This window comes from Suillus clintonianus (genome assembly GCF_016758775.1).
Source record: "Suillus clintonianus strain FC179 chromosome Unknown DEU56scaffold_5, whole genome shotgun sequence".
Classification (NCBI taxonomy): domain Eukaryota; kingdom Fungi; phylum Basidiomycota; class Agaricomycetes; order Boletales; family Suillaceae; genus Suillus; species Suillus clintonianus.
In genome coordinates this window covers 109,004-123,348 of record NW_024539229.1, presented here as the reverse complement: position 1 = coordinate 123,348, position 14,345 = coordinate 109,004, and the positions used below count along the sequence as shown (strand labels likewise).

The following is a 14,345-nucleotide window of genomic DNA, read 5'->3' as shown; positions in this document are numbered from 1 at the left end:
GACTTTTCCCCGGATGGTACGGTGTTGGCCACTGGTTCACAGGACAAAACGGTCAAGCTGTGGTGCACCAAAACATGGCAGCAGCAAGGAAATCAAATTGCAACAAGTGGTTCTGTCCTCTGGGTTCGATATTCGCCGTCTGGTGAACTTCTTGCCATCGTACAGTGCGTTGCATAAAAACGTTCAGTCCTTGATTTGGATACGATATGTTTGTATGTATTTGGCGGGTGTAAATTTTGAACATACTTCCGCCAAACCTCTAACCCTAACCACAGCAACCACTGTCACGCTGCGCAGACGCGAAGCTTCGCACAGCAATACTGTATGTACTCTGCTTGTCCCCCTTCGAGCTAACGATCTTCATTCTTAGGTCTTATGACATCCAAATGCAGTCAATGTTGAGCATGAGGCTCCCAATTGGAGTGTAGCTCCGGCCTCTTTGGCAGGGTCAATATGTGCACAAACTCACTGCCTGAATTTCCCGTCTTCCCTGCAGGTTTTTTTGTTGTATTCAGGCAAACTATGCCCGTTTTTGACAGACGTGAACTTTCTCTACAAGGTATAGTTTGATTCATGTTTGACCAGCTGACGAGGCATATCTAACTAATTTGTCTTGAATAGTTCTGGCTTGAACGGATCTTGTCGTCTCACCGTCTGCATAAAAGGTGGGTACAATCTTTGTGAATAAACTACCCTCAATCCTCACACTCATTTATCAACTCCTGCTCTCGTCTCGGACAATGCAGCGTGCTGAGACAGCAGAATCATGGACCGAGGTGTCACCAACTCCTCGTCGCCATGGGGCTTTCTTGTCTGACAAGGAAAATGTCCCATTGCCTCGTGAGCCTCGTCCGTCAGATGGTTGGCTTAGGAATCCTGCATGGATTGGTAAGGTATATTGCAATGTTAGTTTCATTGCTGATTGTTGTATAGATGGAGGTGTTAACCCTCCTCGTTTCTACCATTCACATGCGGAAATTGAGGAGGTTCGTCGTAACACTTATCTTCAAGCTGATGACAGTGACTTCGCTATTGAAAATGGTAATCGCACACCTCTGGCCGCCTCTCAGGTCCTTCCGTCTGCAGTATCAGGCGAGCAGATCAGTGTATCTCAAGGTATAATATTTTTTATTTGCACCATGTGGTTCACTGACTATATTTTGGCTTCATTAGATAGTGCCGGTCACCTGGTATCAGTCACTATGCTCGTTTTGGTCGTCGAGAGGAGTTCATCGAGCAATGGTCGTGGAAAGTTGTCCTCCAAGAAGACGAAGACCATCAAGTCTGATCACGTCCGCATCGAGACCATGTCTCGTGTCGAGTTTATTACAGCATTCCTTCGTGTCCATGATCTCGATGATCAGTATAGCCCTGGCGTTCATTTTGGCCCAGCATTCCGATTCTGGTGGACAGGATCGAGGTAAATTGTTCTATAGTAGCTGTGTTGTAAATTGAACAAAAATTTCACAGCGGCGGAAAGACAGGTGCTTTGACTATCGAGAATGATCACGATTTTGATGTTGCTCGCACTGCTCTTTTGAAGAAAAAGAAGGACAGTTGTGTTGTGAATGTAGAATTCGACGTGGATACCATGGACGGCTTCAGAATCCGAAAACAGGTATGTTGTAACGAACGAGCTGGGATAACTCTGACTATTTCGCTGTATAGGCTCTTCCTCATGGTGATACAGTCACTCGTCAGGACGAAGAACTTCTATATGGAACCAAGGTAGTCCAAGTCATGGTCATTGACACACATTCTTACCCGTCCTAGGTGCCTCGTGTTGACTCATTTTCAGAGGAGTCTCAGATCCATGGTGCTATTATCATGCAGCTGAAGAACAAGTGGTCGTGCGAGAAACATCTCGGCGAGCATGGCGAACCTGGCCACTGCTACATCGCCTCGACTGGCGAGCATTTGGGATTAAACAGTCGTAAATTGAAGCTATGGGCTGCTGCCATTGTAATTTGATTCCCCTCACAACTTTCTCATTACTGATGTCACATTCAGGCTGCTGCCGATGCCACCAAGCATGAGCCACCAAACACGGTTGACTTTGATGTTCTACGTGATGGTCGGCTTGATGCTGTCAAGCCACGTGGTCGTACGGGTCCACGTTCTTCACTGAGTTCAACTGGCTCTCAGGATGCCACGACAATGCTTCTTGCTGCCATGATCCCACTCATTACGGAACGACTCGCACCCCCAAGAGTTCCTGAGGCTGTACCTCTTAATCTGCCAGTGCCTTCCACTCCGGTTCGTCCTCGTGATGCTTCTCCATTCTCCCCAACTCCTGCTGCCGGCACGGAAATACAAACATGTCTAGGTGATTTCCTCAAGGCTAAAGGGATCGATATCCTCGATTCAGGAAGTATTCTTTTCGACCTTGACTTAACTCCTGATATCGTTGGCGAAGTGCCAGTGGCTCATCTCTCTGATGTAATGGATGTTGTTGAGGGTCGAGTGCTGAAATTCCAGATGTTTGCGAGAGAGTGGAATGACCGTCTTCAAGTTAAGAGGCGTCGTCTGCAGTAGGCCAATCATCCTTCAATAACATTCATTTATTTACACTCTTTAATACTTTTCTTGCTTTCGGTGTCAGAATAGTTATCCTATATGATACTGAAAAGATCTGTCTAATGTCACATCACTCGTAACCACAGTTTCGTATCCAGGCAGCTGCATCCTCAGATGAAACAGACATAGCTGCCTGGTGGATAAGCCAAGGTCGAGCATCTATGGAAGTGGCCTTGGCCTCGTGACGATGCAGCCAAGATTTTATTGAGTGAAATGTCTGCTCAATTGGATTAAGATCGGGGGAGTATGGGGGTAAATATATGAGTTTGGCTCCTGCGAACAACAGTTAATTTTCACAGCGAAGATCATTTTACAGAACACATACCACAGAGTCCTTCGATTATGTGCCGGACATCTTCGTCATGGTGAATGGCACAATTATCAATCACGACAGCACTACGAGGACCTGGGAATGGTGTGAGTTTGGGGGCCTGTGAAGCTATTGAGCGAGAGATAAAGACTCGGAAGAACAATTGGACTTACAACTTGCTCGCGCAGAAATCCTATGAACTTTTCTTTATTGACTGCACCTTCGAAAATGTCTAGAGCTATGACACTATCTACAGAAAGTGCTGGGAGGACGGAAAATTTCTGACCACATACGAATGACATCCGTCGCACGCATGCCCTTCCAGATGGTGCCCAGCCGTCTGGTCTCTGGTTTGTTCGGTTGTCGACCCCAGACTCATCAATCCACACAAAATACTCCTTTGGCAAGTGCCCATATTCCGCCAGCCAGGTTGCATGGAGCAACTCGTTTCGCTCTGCTGCTGCCTTCGATGTCTGTTTGTGCATGATTGCAAGCCGACGAAGGCTGCGCGAGAGTGTGGCAATCGAGACTTCCACATTCCGTGCTTCAAGGAGTTGCTCTTGAATTTCGTCGAGAAATAGGGATGGGTTGGCATCGAGAATGGATGTGATAAACGAGAGATCATGCTGGTCAAGAATACGAGGCCTGCCACGACGATGGGCAAATGGGTTCCTAGTCTGTCCAAAATCTCGGTGGAGCTTCAAAACTTTGTAGATATTTCGTTGACTGCACCCAGCAAGATGAGCTATTTCGGCGACTGTCTTCCGCTGCTGAAAACGCCAGACGACAATCCTCTCCCGTAGTTGTTCCGTGAGGTGTGCAGACATGATCTGGCAGATTCCAGAGTGACAGGTCACACGTCAAACATATATTTGAGAATATTCAGAGATTTTTGGTATGTAAAAATACATACAAACATGTCGTATCATGTGAAAGGTGCCGGTTCCTGACGCACGGAAGGAACCGGCACCACACGTCCAGCTGAGCGGCAAGCTGTCTAGTCTCCTTCTCGTTTTTTCTTCGTCGTTACATCCAACATCCCGCTCGCTCGTTTACTCTCTCCTCGCTCACCGACATATTTTTGTTTTTCATTTTAAATTGCTATTACTAATCATGACCCACAGCCATCTGGGTCTCGCCCTGCCACCATCAGGGACAGGCAGTTCAGCAGCACCGCCCTCCAGCGCAGCTCCACATAGCAGCCTTGGTGGGCATCCTGCTCGTCCTCAGCTCTCTCAGCCATTACCATCCCCTCCTCAAACCCAGCTGCCAGAGCCTCCAACTGATCGTCAACGCTCGCAACCTCCTACAGTCCAGCAGCCAGTTGCTTCGTCTTCTCGCTCTCAACCATCTTCTTCCGTGACGCCTACCTCTAATGCGCCTGGAGCTCCCTCCATCACCGCACCAAACCGAATTGCCCCAGCCGTTGCTCCTGGATCACGCCCCTCAAGCGCTATTCGGCCCAATGCTCCTCAACCGGTTGCTGAACCGCCGATTGGTGGCCAGCAGCAACCTCTCGCTGCTACCGGCCACATCCAACCTGTTGCAGCTCAACCAGCTGCTCAAATTGCTGCTCAACCAAACCCAGATGCACTTAACCGCTTGGCTGAACGGGCGGCTATTCAAGCCAGGCTACGCGAGTTGGACGCTGAGGAAGCCAATGGTGCACACCATCCTGCCCAGGCTCCTCTCGATCCACTGCCAGCCCTGTTCGCTGACCCAGCAACGGTCGACCGAGCACGTGCGGCAGCAGCAGCCTTGCAGTCAGACGCAAAGAAAGTACCTTTACCAGAGCTGATTCCTGGTTTTAAAGTCAACCCTCTTGATGCCAGTGAGTATATGGTATCTCACTTCGTCGTATATACACCGTCGTGCACCTATCGCAGGTAGCTCATCGTCGTGAACTTCGATTCGTTGGATCCTCGTTGATCCCAGCGAAGTTCGTTATACTTGTGTCTTTCAATGAAATTTACATTGTCGAAGCTTTCATGCTCATTGTCATGCCCGCAGTCATTCCCCCCAAGGTAGATGAAGCTGTGCGACAATACAAATACGTCCCTTACATTTCGGTCACACCGGCAGCCCGTCTTCATGCCTTTCGCAACAGCGAAGAAGCCTTTTCGTTTAACCCCCAAGGCATTCTTATGGCCAAAGGTTTAGACCGCAGTAGGGAACGAACTATCAGATTCCATGAGTGGTTAACAGCTTCCAGAATCGTGGAGGAGCGTGTCGCATTTCATCACGGTACCAGCAGGAGTGCTGCATTTACCTCGCACCATAGGGTCGTATCAGATCTCGCATCGTCCCATGGTTGGGATATAGCACAGGAATACGACATTTCGCAGAGGGAACTCGCGGCGCAGAACCCTGCACACGACCTGACGGGTTTAGATCTGAGTGCCCTCACCTTGGTCGCGACGCAAGCTGCAGCCCGCATGTCCTTAGCAGCACCTCAGGCCTCCATTGTGCACCCTTCGTCGCCATCCAAGCGCTCAGCGCCGCCGGAATTTTCATCCGCAGTGTCACAAACTCCTCGCAAGAGAGCTCGTCTTCATTGCTTTCGATGTGGGCACTCCGGTCACCTGCCTGGAGACTGCAGTGCCGAATCCACCTCCGCAGGCAAATCACTTGCGCCGCTCGCAACATCAGCGAAGAGCCGTCACGCTCTCACAGCGCCCAATGGAAAACACTTCTGCTTCAACTGGGCCAAGTCCGCTGCCTGTTCCTTTGGCACCAACTGCACCAACTTCCATGGGTGTAGTATCTGTGGTGATCCAGGACATGGAGCCGGTACCTGCAACCAGCGAGCCTGACCCTCGCACAGTAATCACCCCGCTATTAGCAGATCGTGTTGAGGATCTTCTTTGTAAATATGGAATATTGAATGACTGGATGCACATACTCTCCGGGATCCGATGCGGTTTTGATGTTGGAATTCGCAACAAACCGCTGGTGACTCGTTTATTTCGAGAATCATACCTCTTCCCAACTACATCCTTCCTTCATCGACTCTTACATAGCTGGCGAGCAAGACGCTGGTCGTTACTCGCGTGGATACTCTCCAGACGAACTCGAGCTTCTAATCGGGCCATTTCTATCCTCGCCTCTAGGCCTAGTACCGAAACCTCACTCCAACAAGTTTCGCCTGGTCCAGGATTTATCGTATCCCCGAAACGATCCTTTGCTGGCTTCCGTCAATGCTGGGATCAGAGCCGACGATTTCCCCACAATATGGGGTTCGTTCGACAGCACAGCAGAGCTAATTCTTTCCTTACCACCTGGCTGCTTAGCAGCGACGTTCGACATATCGGCAGCATACCGCATCACCCCCGTTCGACCTTGCCAGCAGAACTCCTTGTGTGTGTTTTGGCGAGGAGTGGTGTATGTGGACAGAGCCCTCATGTTCGGTTTGACATCAAGCGCGGGGGTCTTTGGATCCGTTGCCGACATGTTAATTGCTATATACAGCTGTGCTGGCTTCGACCTCATTCGCAAATGGGTGGACGACTTTCTAGTCATCCGTCTCCCAAACCAGACTTGGTCGGAGGCCGACTTTATGGCCCTCACTGCCTTCTGTGGCATTCCGTGGAGTCTCGAGAAGCTTCGCCGGCTGGCAGCCATACAGCGTTACATCGGGTTCGATTGGAACCTCGACAAGAAAACGGTTGCCATCCCAGCCGAGAAGCTCGCCAAAACTCAAGCTCTGGTAGCCTCTTGGCTCGAGCACGGTGCAAAATTCTCCATGGAGAATGCAAACAGCCTACATGGCAAACTCGTCCACATCTCTTGTGTCTTCCCCATGATCCGCCCTTTCTTGCGGGCATTATCCGTGTTCGCAGCATCCTTCCGCTCTCCACGGGCTCGTCTATTTCCCTCGCCAGGTCTAGTCAAGGACCTTCGGTGGGTTGCCGATCTATTACAGCTTCTGCCGAACGAGACCCACCTTCGTTCCTCGTCCCCCCTGGATATTGGCTGGTGGGGAGATGCCAGCACTTCGTTTGGTGTCGGCGTGGTCGTCGGCCAGTTTTGGGCAGCTTGGCGCTGGGCACCAGGTTTTCGAGTAGGCCCAGGTCTTGCCTTCGACATCGGATGGGCGGAGGCCGTCGCTGTGGAATTAGGACTGCGTCTCGCGTTGCACCTCAGTTAGTTGCTGGTATTTTCTGGCCCATTCCCTCGCTCATCTCTAGCTGCAGACTTGTTGAATCATGTGGGCCCCCACAAACATGTATTCCTGGTTCGTTCAGACAACGCGGGAATCGTCGCCGTAACCAACAAAGGTCGATCGCGGAGCAACGCTACCAACATCATCCTCAAGCACATCTTCGCGCTGCAAACGCAACACGATATCCGCATTCGCACGGAGTACGTACCCAGTCGAGAAAACATTGCGGACGCTCTTTCCCGTGGCGACATCACAACATTTTTAGCAGGTTTCCCTCTTGTGGCCCAGAAAGCCTCTTTCCCCTTACCGGAGCACCTAGCAGACAAACTGACATCATTGTAGCATCTGCTCGCATACCTTCCTTTCCCATCGCTAGTGCCCTTCCTCCAGTGCCACCTGTGTCGTCTCGGACCCTAAGCCTCAACCCTTCCCCTTTCCGTCCCCACTGCCGTGCAGAGGAACGCTTGTTCCTATGGCGGGGGCCAAACACTCCACCACTCGCTACGATTGCCCATCCAATCATCGAGCATATAGCGAGCTTGGCTTCTAGAGCCTCTCTTCGTGATACTGCTAGCTATGGTGCTGGCCTCCGCAAGTTCCATTTATTTTGTGATATATTTTCGGTGCCAGAACATGATCGCCTCCCAGCCTCTTTCGAACTTCTGCATTCATTCGCGCTGTGGGCAGTATCTGATCCCTCATCAAACGATCTTGCCCTCGGTACACTAACATCAATCTCTTTCGAACCTGTTTCAGTTGGCGTCGCGAGAAAGTACCTTGCTGCAGTTCGTGCCTGGCACATTGTGCATGGCTGGCACCCCCCGTTGTCAGAGGACAACCACGCGAGGATCAATTGGTCACTCCGAGGTTTAGACAACCTACTCAGCTCTCGTCGCCGTCCCCTCCGCCCGCCCGTTACCCTTAACATGCTGCATGCACTCAAGGCCACCTTATCCCTCACGGAGCCCTTCGACGCTTGCATTTGGGCGATGGCGAGTTGTGCCTTCTTCGGCATGATGCGCTTCGGTGAGGTATCAGTGGAATCGAGGGCAGCTTTCAAGCCCTCGAAGCACCTAACTCGCAAGGATGTCTTTTTAGGAACTGACCTCGTCGGGAAGGCTTATGCCCGTCTGGACCTACCCTCAGCCAAGACTGCCCGTCCAGGTGACACCCAGTCCGTCTTCCTCGTGGCTCAAGGCCCACTCTGCCCACTAGCTGCACTCCAGAACCTGGCTTCTGTTGTGCCCGCGCTCCCACACGACCCGTTATTTTCTTGGCGTGATCGCGCAGGTACCGTTCGTCCCATGGTAAAGCAGCGTGCGCTTGCACGCATCAACTGCATCACCACAGCATGGGGTTGGGGCACAGCCTTTGGACACTCGTTCCGCATAGGAGGGGCATCCTTCTACCTAGCCAAAAAGGTGGATCCAGAGATCGTACGCCTAGCCGGCCGCTGGCGCTCGTTGGCCTACGAAACATACATTCGGGCCTTCGAGCAGGTGGCCACCCAGCACCTGGGTGACCTGGCATCATAGGGCTGCCTCACTGGTTGGGTTAGCTGGCTTATATCGCCGCAGTTTGGGTTCATCAGCCTACGGGTAAGCGGCAATCTCGCCAGCGTCCGAACCGAGCTAACGCTCGGTCCCAGCCCAACCACTGATTGTCCGACATCATCGTTTTCTGCGTTAGACGAAGCTGGAATGTGAAAGGTGCCGGTTCCTGACGCACGGAAGGAACCGGCACCACACGTCCAGCTGAGCGGCAAGCTGTCTAGTCTCCTTCTCGTTTTTTCTTCGTCGTTACATCCAACATCCCGCTCGCTCGTTTACTCTCTCCTCGCTCACCGACATATTTTTACCCGCCCGCCACTCCCAAGTTTAATGCAGTCACGCCATAATATTTGCCATCGTGCATTAGCTTATATATAATTAACTACCGTACATAAATACCCACTATCAGCTTCGTATATCAATGAAGCGTCATATTATATAGTCGTTCAATCAGCCCGCATGTCGAGTTTCCCGCCCACCCAGCGGCAATCTCGCCAGCGTCCGAACCGAGCTAACGCTCGGTCCCAGCCCAACCACTGATTGTCCGACATCGTTTTCTGCGTTAGACGAAGCTGGACAAATCAAGGACTGAACGTTTTTATGCAACGCACTGTAACAAGATACAATATCGAAATATATAATCCAGGCACAAGGGAACACGTCGCAACCTTGAAAGCTGACACATACCCACTCGCGTGGACGCCCGATGGCACACGCCTTCTTTCTGCCGCGGAAGACGCCATACAAGAGTGGGATACATCAACCTGGCAGAAGGTCGGTCATCCCTGGAAGGGCCATACTCAGAGGATCATCGCCATCACCACAAATCCTGCTGGCACGCTCGTTGCTTCCGCAGCTCGTGACGGCCATGTCCGTCTCTGGCGGCTCTCAGATCGACAAAACATTGCCATCTTCGAACACTCATCCTTGCCGAGATGTATCACATTCTCAGCAGATGGCAATAGCATCCTCAGCGGAGCCGGAGATGAGATCTCAGAGTGGCAAGTACGCAAGGGTTTTCATTCAAACGTGAGTTTCCATCCTTGACTTGTGTCACGCAATTTGAGCATGCTTCATACAGATCCCCACTACTATCACGGCAGCCCGTGGTTCATCCATCACTGGAGACTTGTCTACCGCTGAACAGATACTCACGCAAGAGATTGACGCCGACGCCAATAACTATATCTCTTATGCCAACCGCTCTTTCGTTATGACGCGAAAACAAAACTGGGACCACGCCCTTGATGATGCAATCAAGGTCAGTCGTACCAACCACTTATGGCCCTCTTACGAAAGCCTAACTTTTATCCGTGACATAGTCCATCAGCATTCAGCCTTCATTGGTAGGCTACATCTCCAAGGGCATTGCCCTCTGTGGAAAATGCAATGTCCGGGACGCGAGGGTAGCATTCGACGTCGCATCCATATTCACGAACCAAGACTCAGAAACCATTCATTTTCTTCTCTTGATCAAGGTAGGTCAAGTTCCTCTCACATGCTCTCTTCTTCATCCCGTATTTCAGGCCATTGCCCTCTTCAATGCAGATCAACATGACGAGGCAATGTTGCTCATCAAAGAGCTATTTGCCGCTCATCCGAATGTTGATACCCTCTTGTGTCGCGTCGTAGAAGTAAGTATCATGCGGCTATGCTCGGTTATCGCTACTGATCTTTGCAACTCGCACATTAGGCATATCTACGCGTTCAGCTCGGAAGCAAGGCCTTGGATGGCGCACATCATGACGAAGCCGCTGACCACTTCGCCGCTGCCATCAACTCCAACACTTTTCCATCAGACATCATCCTTGAACTATGCGAGGGCTTTGTCGTGGTACGTTGATATCATGCATCCGAACATATTATAACTGAGTGCTTTATCCAGCTTTTCGGCTGGGATCTCGAGTCCTTCTGGCTCACTACACACCAGAAACGCTGTCAGGCTTTGCTTTCGGCAGGTAAAGTTGAAGAAGCCCTCGAATCGCACCAGCACATGATGGATGCCATTGACGAAACTGAGAAGGCCAGCTGCCTCAATTGGTCCAACGGCAAGTTTTCAGTTATGCCACTCGAGGCTATCATATTCACCCGCATGTGACTCAGACTTCAAGGAACAATGTAGCGCGCTCGCTGCTCGCGATGACCGTATCCTTGGCGCATGTGCTCCCTTTCTCATCCCTGTTGCTACTGACCTAAGTTTTGCAGGCGGAAATTCTGGGGCAAGATCAAGATGTCTATGATGTAGAGTCTGATTTCTTCCGGGGGATGTATGGCGTGGGTGATTCAGTGTATCCTTCATTTCTCTCTCTCACGTCATTCATTACAGCATTCTCAAACTTCCAGACCACGACCTCAGCAGCGCCCGGGGCGGTTCAAGAAACTCAGGCTCACTATGACAAGGAATCTTCATCCAGTTCCACCACCTCCACCTGCACCCACACCAGCACCGGCCACCGCCCTACCACCTGCCGCTATTCCGACGACCTTCACAGCCCACGTACGACACCTATTCACCTGGCGACTCGACCATGCAGCACCACCCGTCGTCGAAGTTCCTTTTGCGCAGGGTCGAAAGGTGCGCTCGATCTATTTCCATCACTGTCTTGGGTGTCTCATGCATATATCTACAGCGTAATGCTGCAGCGGGTGCTCCTGCCGATGACGATTCAGACATTATACGTGCTGAATATTCCGATAATGATCCACATGACCCCAATACACAGCCTAATACACAACCACCCAATACGCAACAGCAACTACAACCAGTTGCAATGCAGGTAGATACTGGGGTACATGGAGGTAGTAAGTCGTGTTTCTGCTGCTGGCGGCTTTCGTGGTATTTCTGTTCTATCGTTGCTCTTGTTTTGCTGCTCTATCTATGTTGATTTGTAGTGTTTTATTCCCATGTTATTCAGGTTTCTTCTTGTTCCTATTCATAGCTTGACGTGTGTGGCCTCATAATGTCCTGGATGAAAATGCTGTGCGAGTCTGTAGACGTCTTCGACTACGCTAAACGATCGAGGAATTAGAGAACACCGATTCCTACACAAACAGTACGTCCCGTACCACTTACTGTCAGCTGCTGATGCATGACGACAGGCATTGATGCGCAAGTAAGCTTGAGTACTATCTAGTCTTCGGAACTGATTAATCCGACGCAGTCCACCCCATCCACGCTTAGCTCAGAGTAAACTCGTCATCCTTTAAATTTTGACAAGAGTCGAATCAACTCTTCGGAACGGCCTAACGTTACCTTAATGCAACTGACACTTGGTGTCCGTCCGAGAAACGTCAATTTCCTCGGCTGAGGTATTCTATTGCCGAGCTCTTGTGCCTCTACTATCCATCGTTTCAGGTCCTTGTCATCATCCTCCCGGCGTTCTCTGGGACTGGAAAGTGCAACCCTCTCAAGTTCTAACTCTAGATGCTCATTTGTGCCGGTAAGGTTATCATAGCACTTCTACGTCTTGTGGTAACGAGTTGCATGGTGCCAACTCTTGACCCGCACTGTTTGTGCATGCCTACAACGAGCAACTTTGGTCGCGGACTTTGGCAGCTCCAGGGTAACCACACGATCCCTGGCATCCTTGAGCTCAGCTTTATCAAGATGAGATACACCATCTAGCGCGTACAGAATAACACGCAACGCGCGGTGTCGATCAGGAGACTTGCAGGTATTATTCAGTCTCAATGCACGCTCGCTGATCGAATGCACCCACCAGCTTGTCTTAATATTGCGAGAGCAGCACACGCATCCCATACACCTCGTTCGGCGAGATTCAAATAGGCTACGGTTGCACAGTCGCATTCAAGCACTCGTGGGCATGGTAATGATTTTCAGCATTAGGATCCGGGAACATCTGCGACCGCTGGTATCAAAGGGGATGAATACCAAACACGCTCACCATGATCCATAGGTAACCCACTTCGCAAGTCGTTGCGAAAGAAGAATCCACTAGAACGGCAGATCGTGTTCGTTCGCATAGGTGTCTAGTTTGATGGGCCGTATTCTCGCATTTACTTCAGTAGTTCTGTCTGCTTGCTTTCATCCCCTCGCTGTCCTATCGCATGATTCATTGAGTTGCTCTGTTTTGCTTCGACTGAGTCTGTACTAAATAGAAACATGTTTAGCACTAAACATGTAGCAAGGAGATCTTGCTTGCCCCTAACTGCTTGCCAACGACGGATACCAGTTCGCCCGATCCCCACAACGCGTTTGAAGCTCTCGCTCTCCTCTGCCAATGACTATATATATATGTCAGAATCTGCGGGATATGAAGACGCGAAAACGACTGATGATTGCACAACACTTTTGTGACCTTCAGTGCGGCTAAGAAGTTGAAGAGTTCGGGGAAGTGTGGCTAAATAATGCATTAATGAGAGCGCGGGGCATCAGAGAAGTGGTGTGACGACAAGCCAATATTCTGGGACACCCGCTGTCCGATGTGGCCCAGCGCCTGTCATTGGCAAAGATTCGCATTAGAATTGGGTGGGGCGGATCAATTCTCCTCGAGCAACGTTCAAAAGGTATCATTTGCTATGCGCAAGCCAAACGTTACATATGGAAGACGCGAGGTTCATAATTAAGGTAGATATGGATGATGATGCGAAATAACCTGAATGATGTGGTCATGACCTCCTTCCGGTCAATGTAGACATCACAATACGAAGAATGATAGAACTGAAATACTCGAGGACATCCGCGAAAACTGCTAGCAGCAGAAACATGACTTGCCGCCTCCATGGTCCCCAGTGTCTACCTGTACTACTACATGTTGCTGTTGCGTATTGGGCTGTTGTGTATTCGGCTGTTGTGTATTGGAGCTCTGTGGAAGATCATCAAGAAATTCGTCAGGTACCATGTCCTTGTCCGGGCCAGGGTCATCTGCTGCAGCATTACGCTGTAGATTCATGCATGAGACATTAGAGACGCAGTGCTAAAAATCGACAGGACGCACCTCCTTACCCTTCGCGAAAGGAACTTCGACGACGGGTGGTGCTGCATGGTCGGGTCGCCGGGTGAATAGGTGTCGTATGTGGGCTATGAAGGTCGTGGGAGTAGCGGCAGGTGGTAGCGCGGTGGGCGGTGCAGATGTGGGTATGGGTGCAGATGTAGGTGCAGGTGCAGATGCAGGTGCAGATGCAGGTGCAGATGCAGGTGGTGGAACTAGATGAGGATTCCTCATCATAGCGAACCAGAGTTTCTTGAAGCGCCCCGGGCGCTGCTGATGTTGTGGTCTGGAAATCTGAGAATGCTGTAATGAATGACGTGAGAGAGAAAAATTAAGGATACACTGAAGCACCCACGCCATGCATCCCCCGGAAGAAATCAGGTCCTACATCATAGCCATCTTGCCCCGGAATTTCCGCCTGCATAACTTAGGTCAGTAGCAACAGGGATGAGAAAGGGAGTACATGCGCCAAGAATACGGTCATCATGAGGAGCGAGCGCGGTACATTGTTCCTTGAAGTCTGAGTCAAATGCGGGTGAGTATGACAGCGTCGAGTATCATCACTGAAAACTTGCCGTTGGACCAATCGAGGCAGTTGGCCTTCTCAGTTTCGTCAATGGCATCCATCATGTGCTGGTGTGATTCAAGGGCTTCTTCAACTTTACCTGCCGAAAGCAAAGCCTGACAGCGTTTCTGGTGTGTAGTGAGCCAGAAGGACTCGAGATCCCAGCCGAAAAGCTGGATAAAGCACTCAGTCATAGTATTTTCGGATGTATAATGTCAACGTACCACGA

The 14,345-nt window shown here is 50.7% G+C and overlaps 6 protein-coding genes across 6 annotated transcripts; 3 read left to right on the top strand and 3 right to left on the bottom strand.

Annotated features, from left to right (window-relative positions):
- Nucleotides 1-740: 740 nt before the first annotated feature.
- On the top strand, nucleotides 741-2,535 carry DEU56DRAFT_725986 (uncharacterized protein; the record flags this gene model as incomplete). Its single annotated transcript, XM_041347899.1, has 6 exons — nucleotides 741-888; nucleotides 934-1,420; nucleotides 1,471-1,618; nucleotides 1,669-1,731; nucleotides 1,774-1,962; nucleotides 2,011-2,535. 6 exons carry the CDS (start codon nucleotides 741-743, stop codon nucleotides 2,533-2,535), a joined length of 1,560 nt encoding a protein of 519 aa, XP_041213937.1.
- Nucleotides 2,536-2,882: 347 nt separating this feature from the next.
- Nucleotides 2,883-3,189, bottom strand: DEU56DRAFT_726321 (uncharacterized protein; the record flags this gene model as incomplete). Its single annotated transcript, XM_041347919.1, has 2 exons — nucleotides 2,883-3,008; nucleotides 3,061-3,189. 2 exons carry the CDS (start codon nucleotides 3,187-3,189, stop codon nucleotides 2,883-2,885), a joined length of 255 nt encoding a protein of 84 aa, XP_041213936.1.
- A 33-nt stretch (nucleotides 3,190-3,222) lies between these two features.
- On the bottom strand, nucleotides 3,223-3,522 carry DEU56DRAFT_717545 (uncharacterized protein; the record flags this gene model as incomplete). Its single annotated transcript, XM_041347621.1, has 1 exon — nucleotides 3,223-3,522. A coding segment is annotated over one exon (300 nt), but the record flags the coding sequence as incomplete, so codon positions are not given.
- A 1,365-nt stretch (nucleotides 3,523-4,887) lies between these two features.
- Nucleotides 4,888-6,284, top strand: DEU56DRAFT_726141 (uncharacterized protein; the record flags this gene model as incomplete). Its single annotated transcript, XM_041347910.1, has 3 exons — nucleotides 4,888-5,115; nucleotides 5,428-5,608; nucleotides 6,142-6,284. Coding segments are annotated over 3 exons (552 nt in total), but the record flags the coding sequence as incomplete, so codon positions are not given.
- Nucleotides 6,285-6,976: 692 nt separating this feature from the next.
- DEU56DRAFT_726100 (uncharacterized protein) lies at nucleotides 6,977-8,584 on the top strand (the record flags this gene model as incomplete). The annotated part of the gene is made up of 1 exon (XM_041347905.1): nucleotides 6,977-8,584. The coding sequence occupies one exon, from the start codon at nucleotides 6,977-6,979 to the stop codon at nucleotides 8,582-8,584; it is 1,608 nt and encodes a 535-aa protein (XP_041213933.1).
- A 3,411-nt stretch (nucleotides 8,585-11,995) lies between these two features.
- DEU56DRAFT_897906 (uncharacterized protein) lies at nucleotides 11,996-13,604 on the bottom strand (the record flags this gene model as incomplete). Its single annotated transcript, XM_041356450.1, has 8 exons — nucleotides 11,996-12,220; nucleotides 12,319-12,387; nucleotides 12,505-12,554; nucleotides 12,621-12,705; nucleotides 12,739-12,844; nucleotides 12,919-12,960; nucleotides 13,360-13,500; nucleotides 13,566-13,604. 8 exons carry the CDS (start codon nucleotides 13,602-13,604, stop codon nucleotides 12,060-12,062), a joined length of 693 nt encoding a protein of 230 aa, XP_041213932.1. The 3' UTR covers nucleotides 11,996-12,059.
- Between the last annotated feature and the right edge of the window lie 741 nt (nucleotides 13,605-14,345).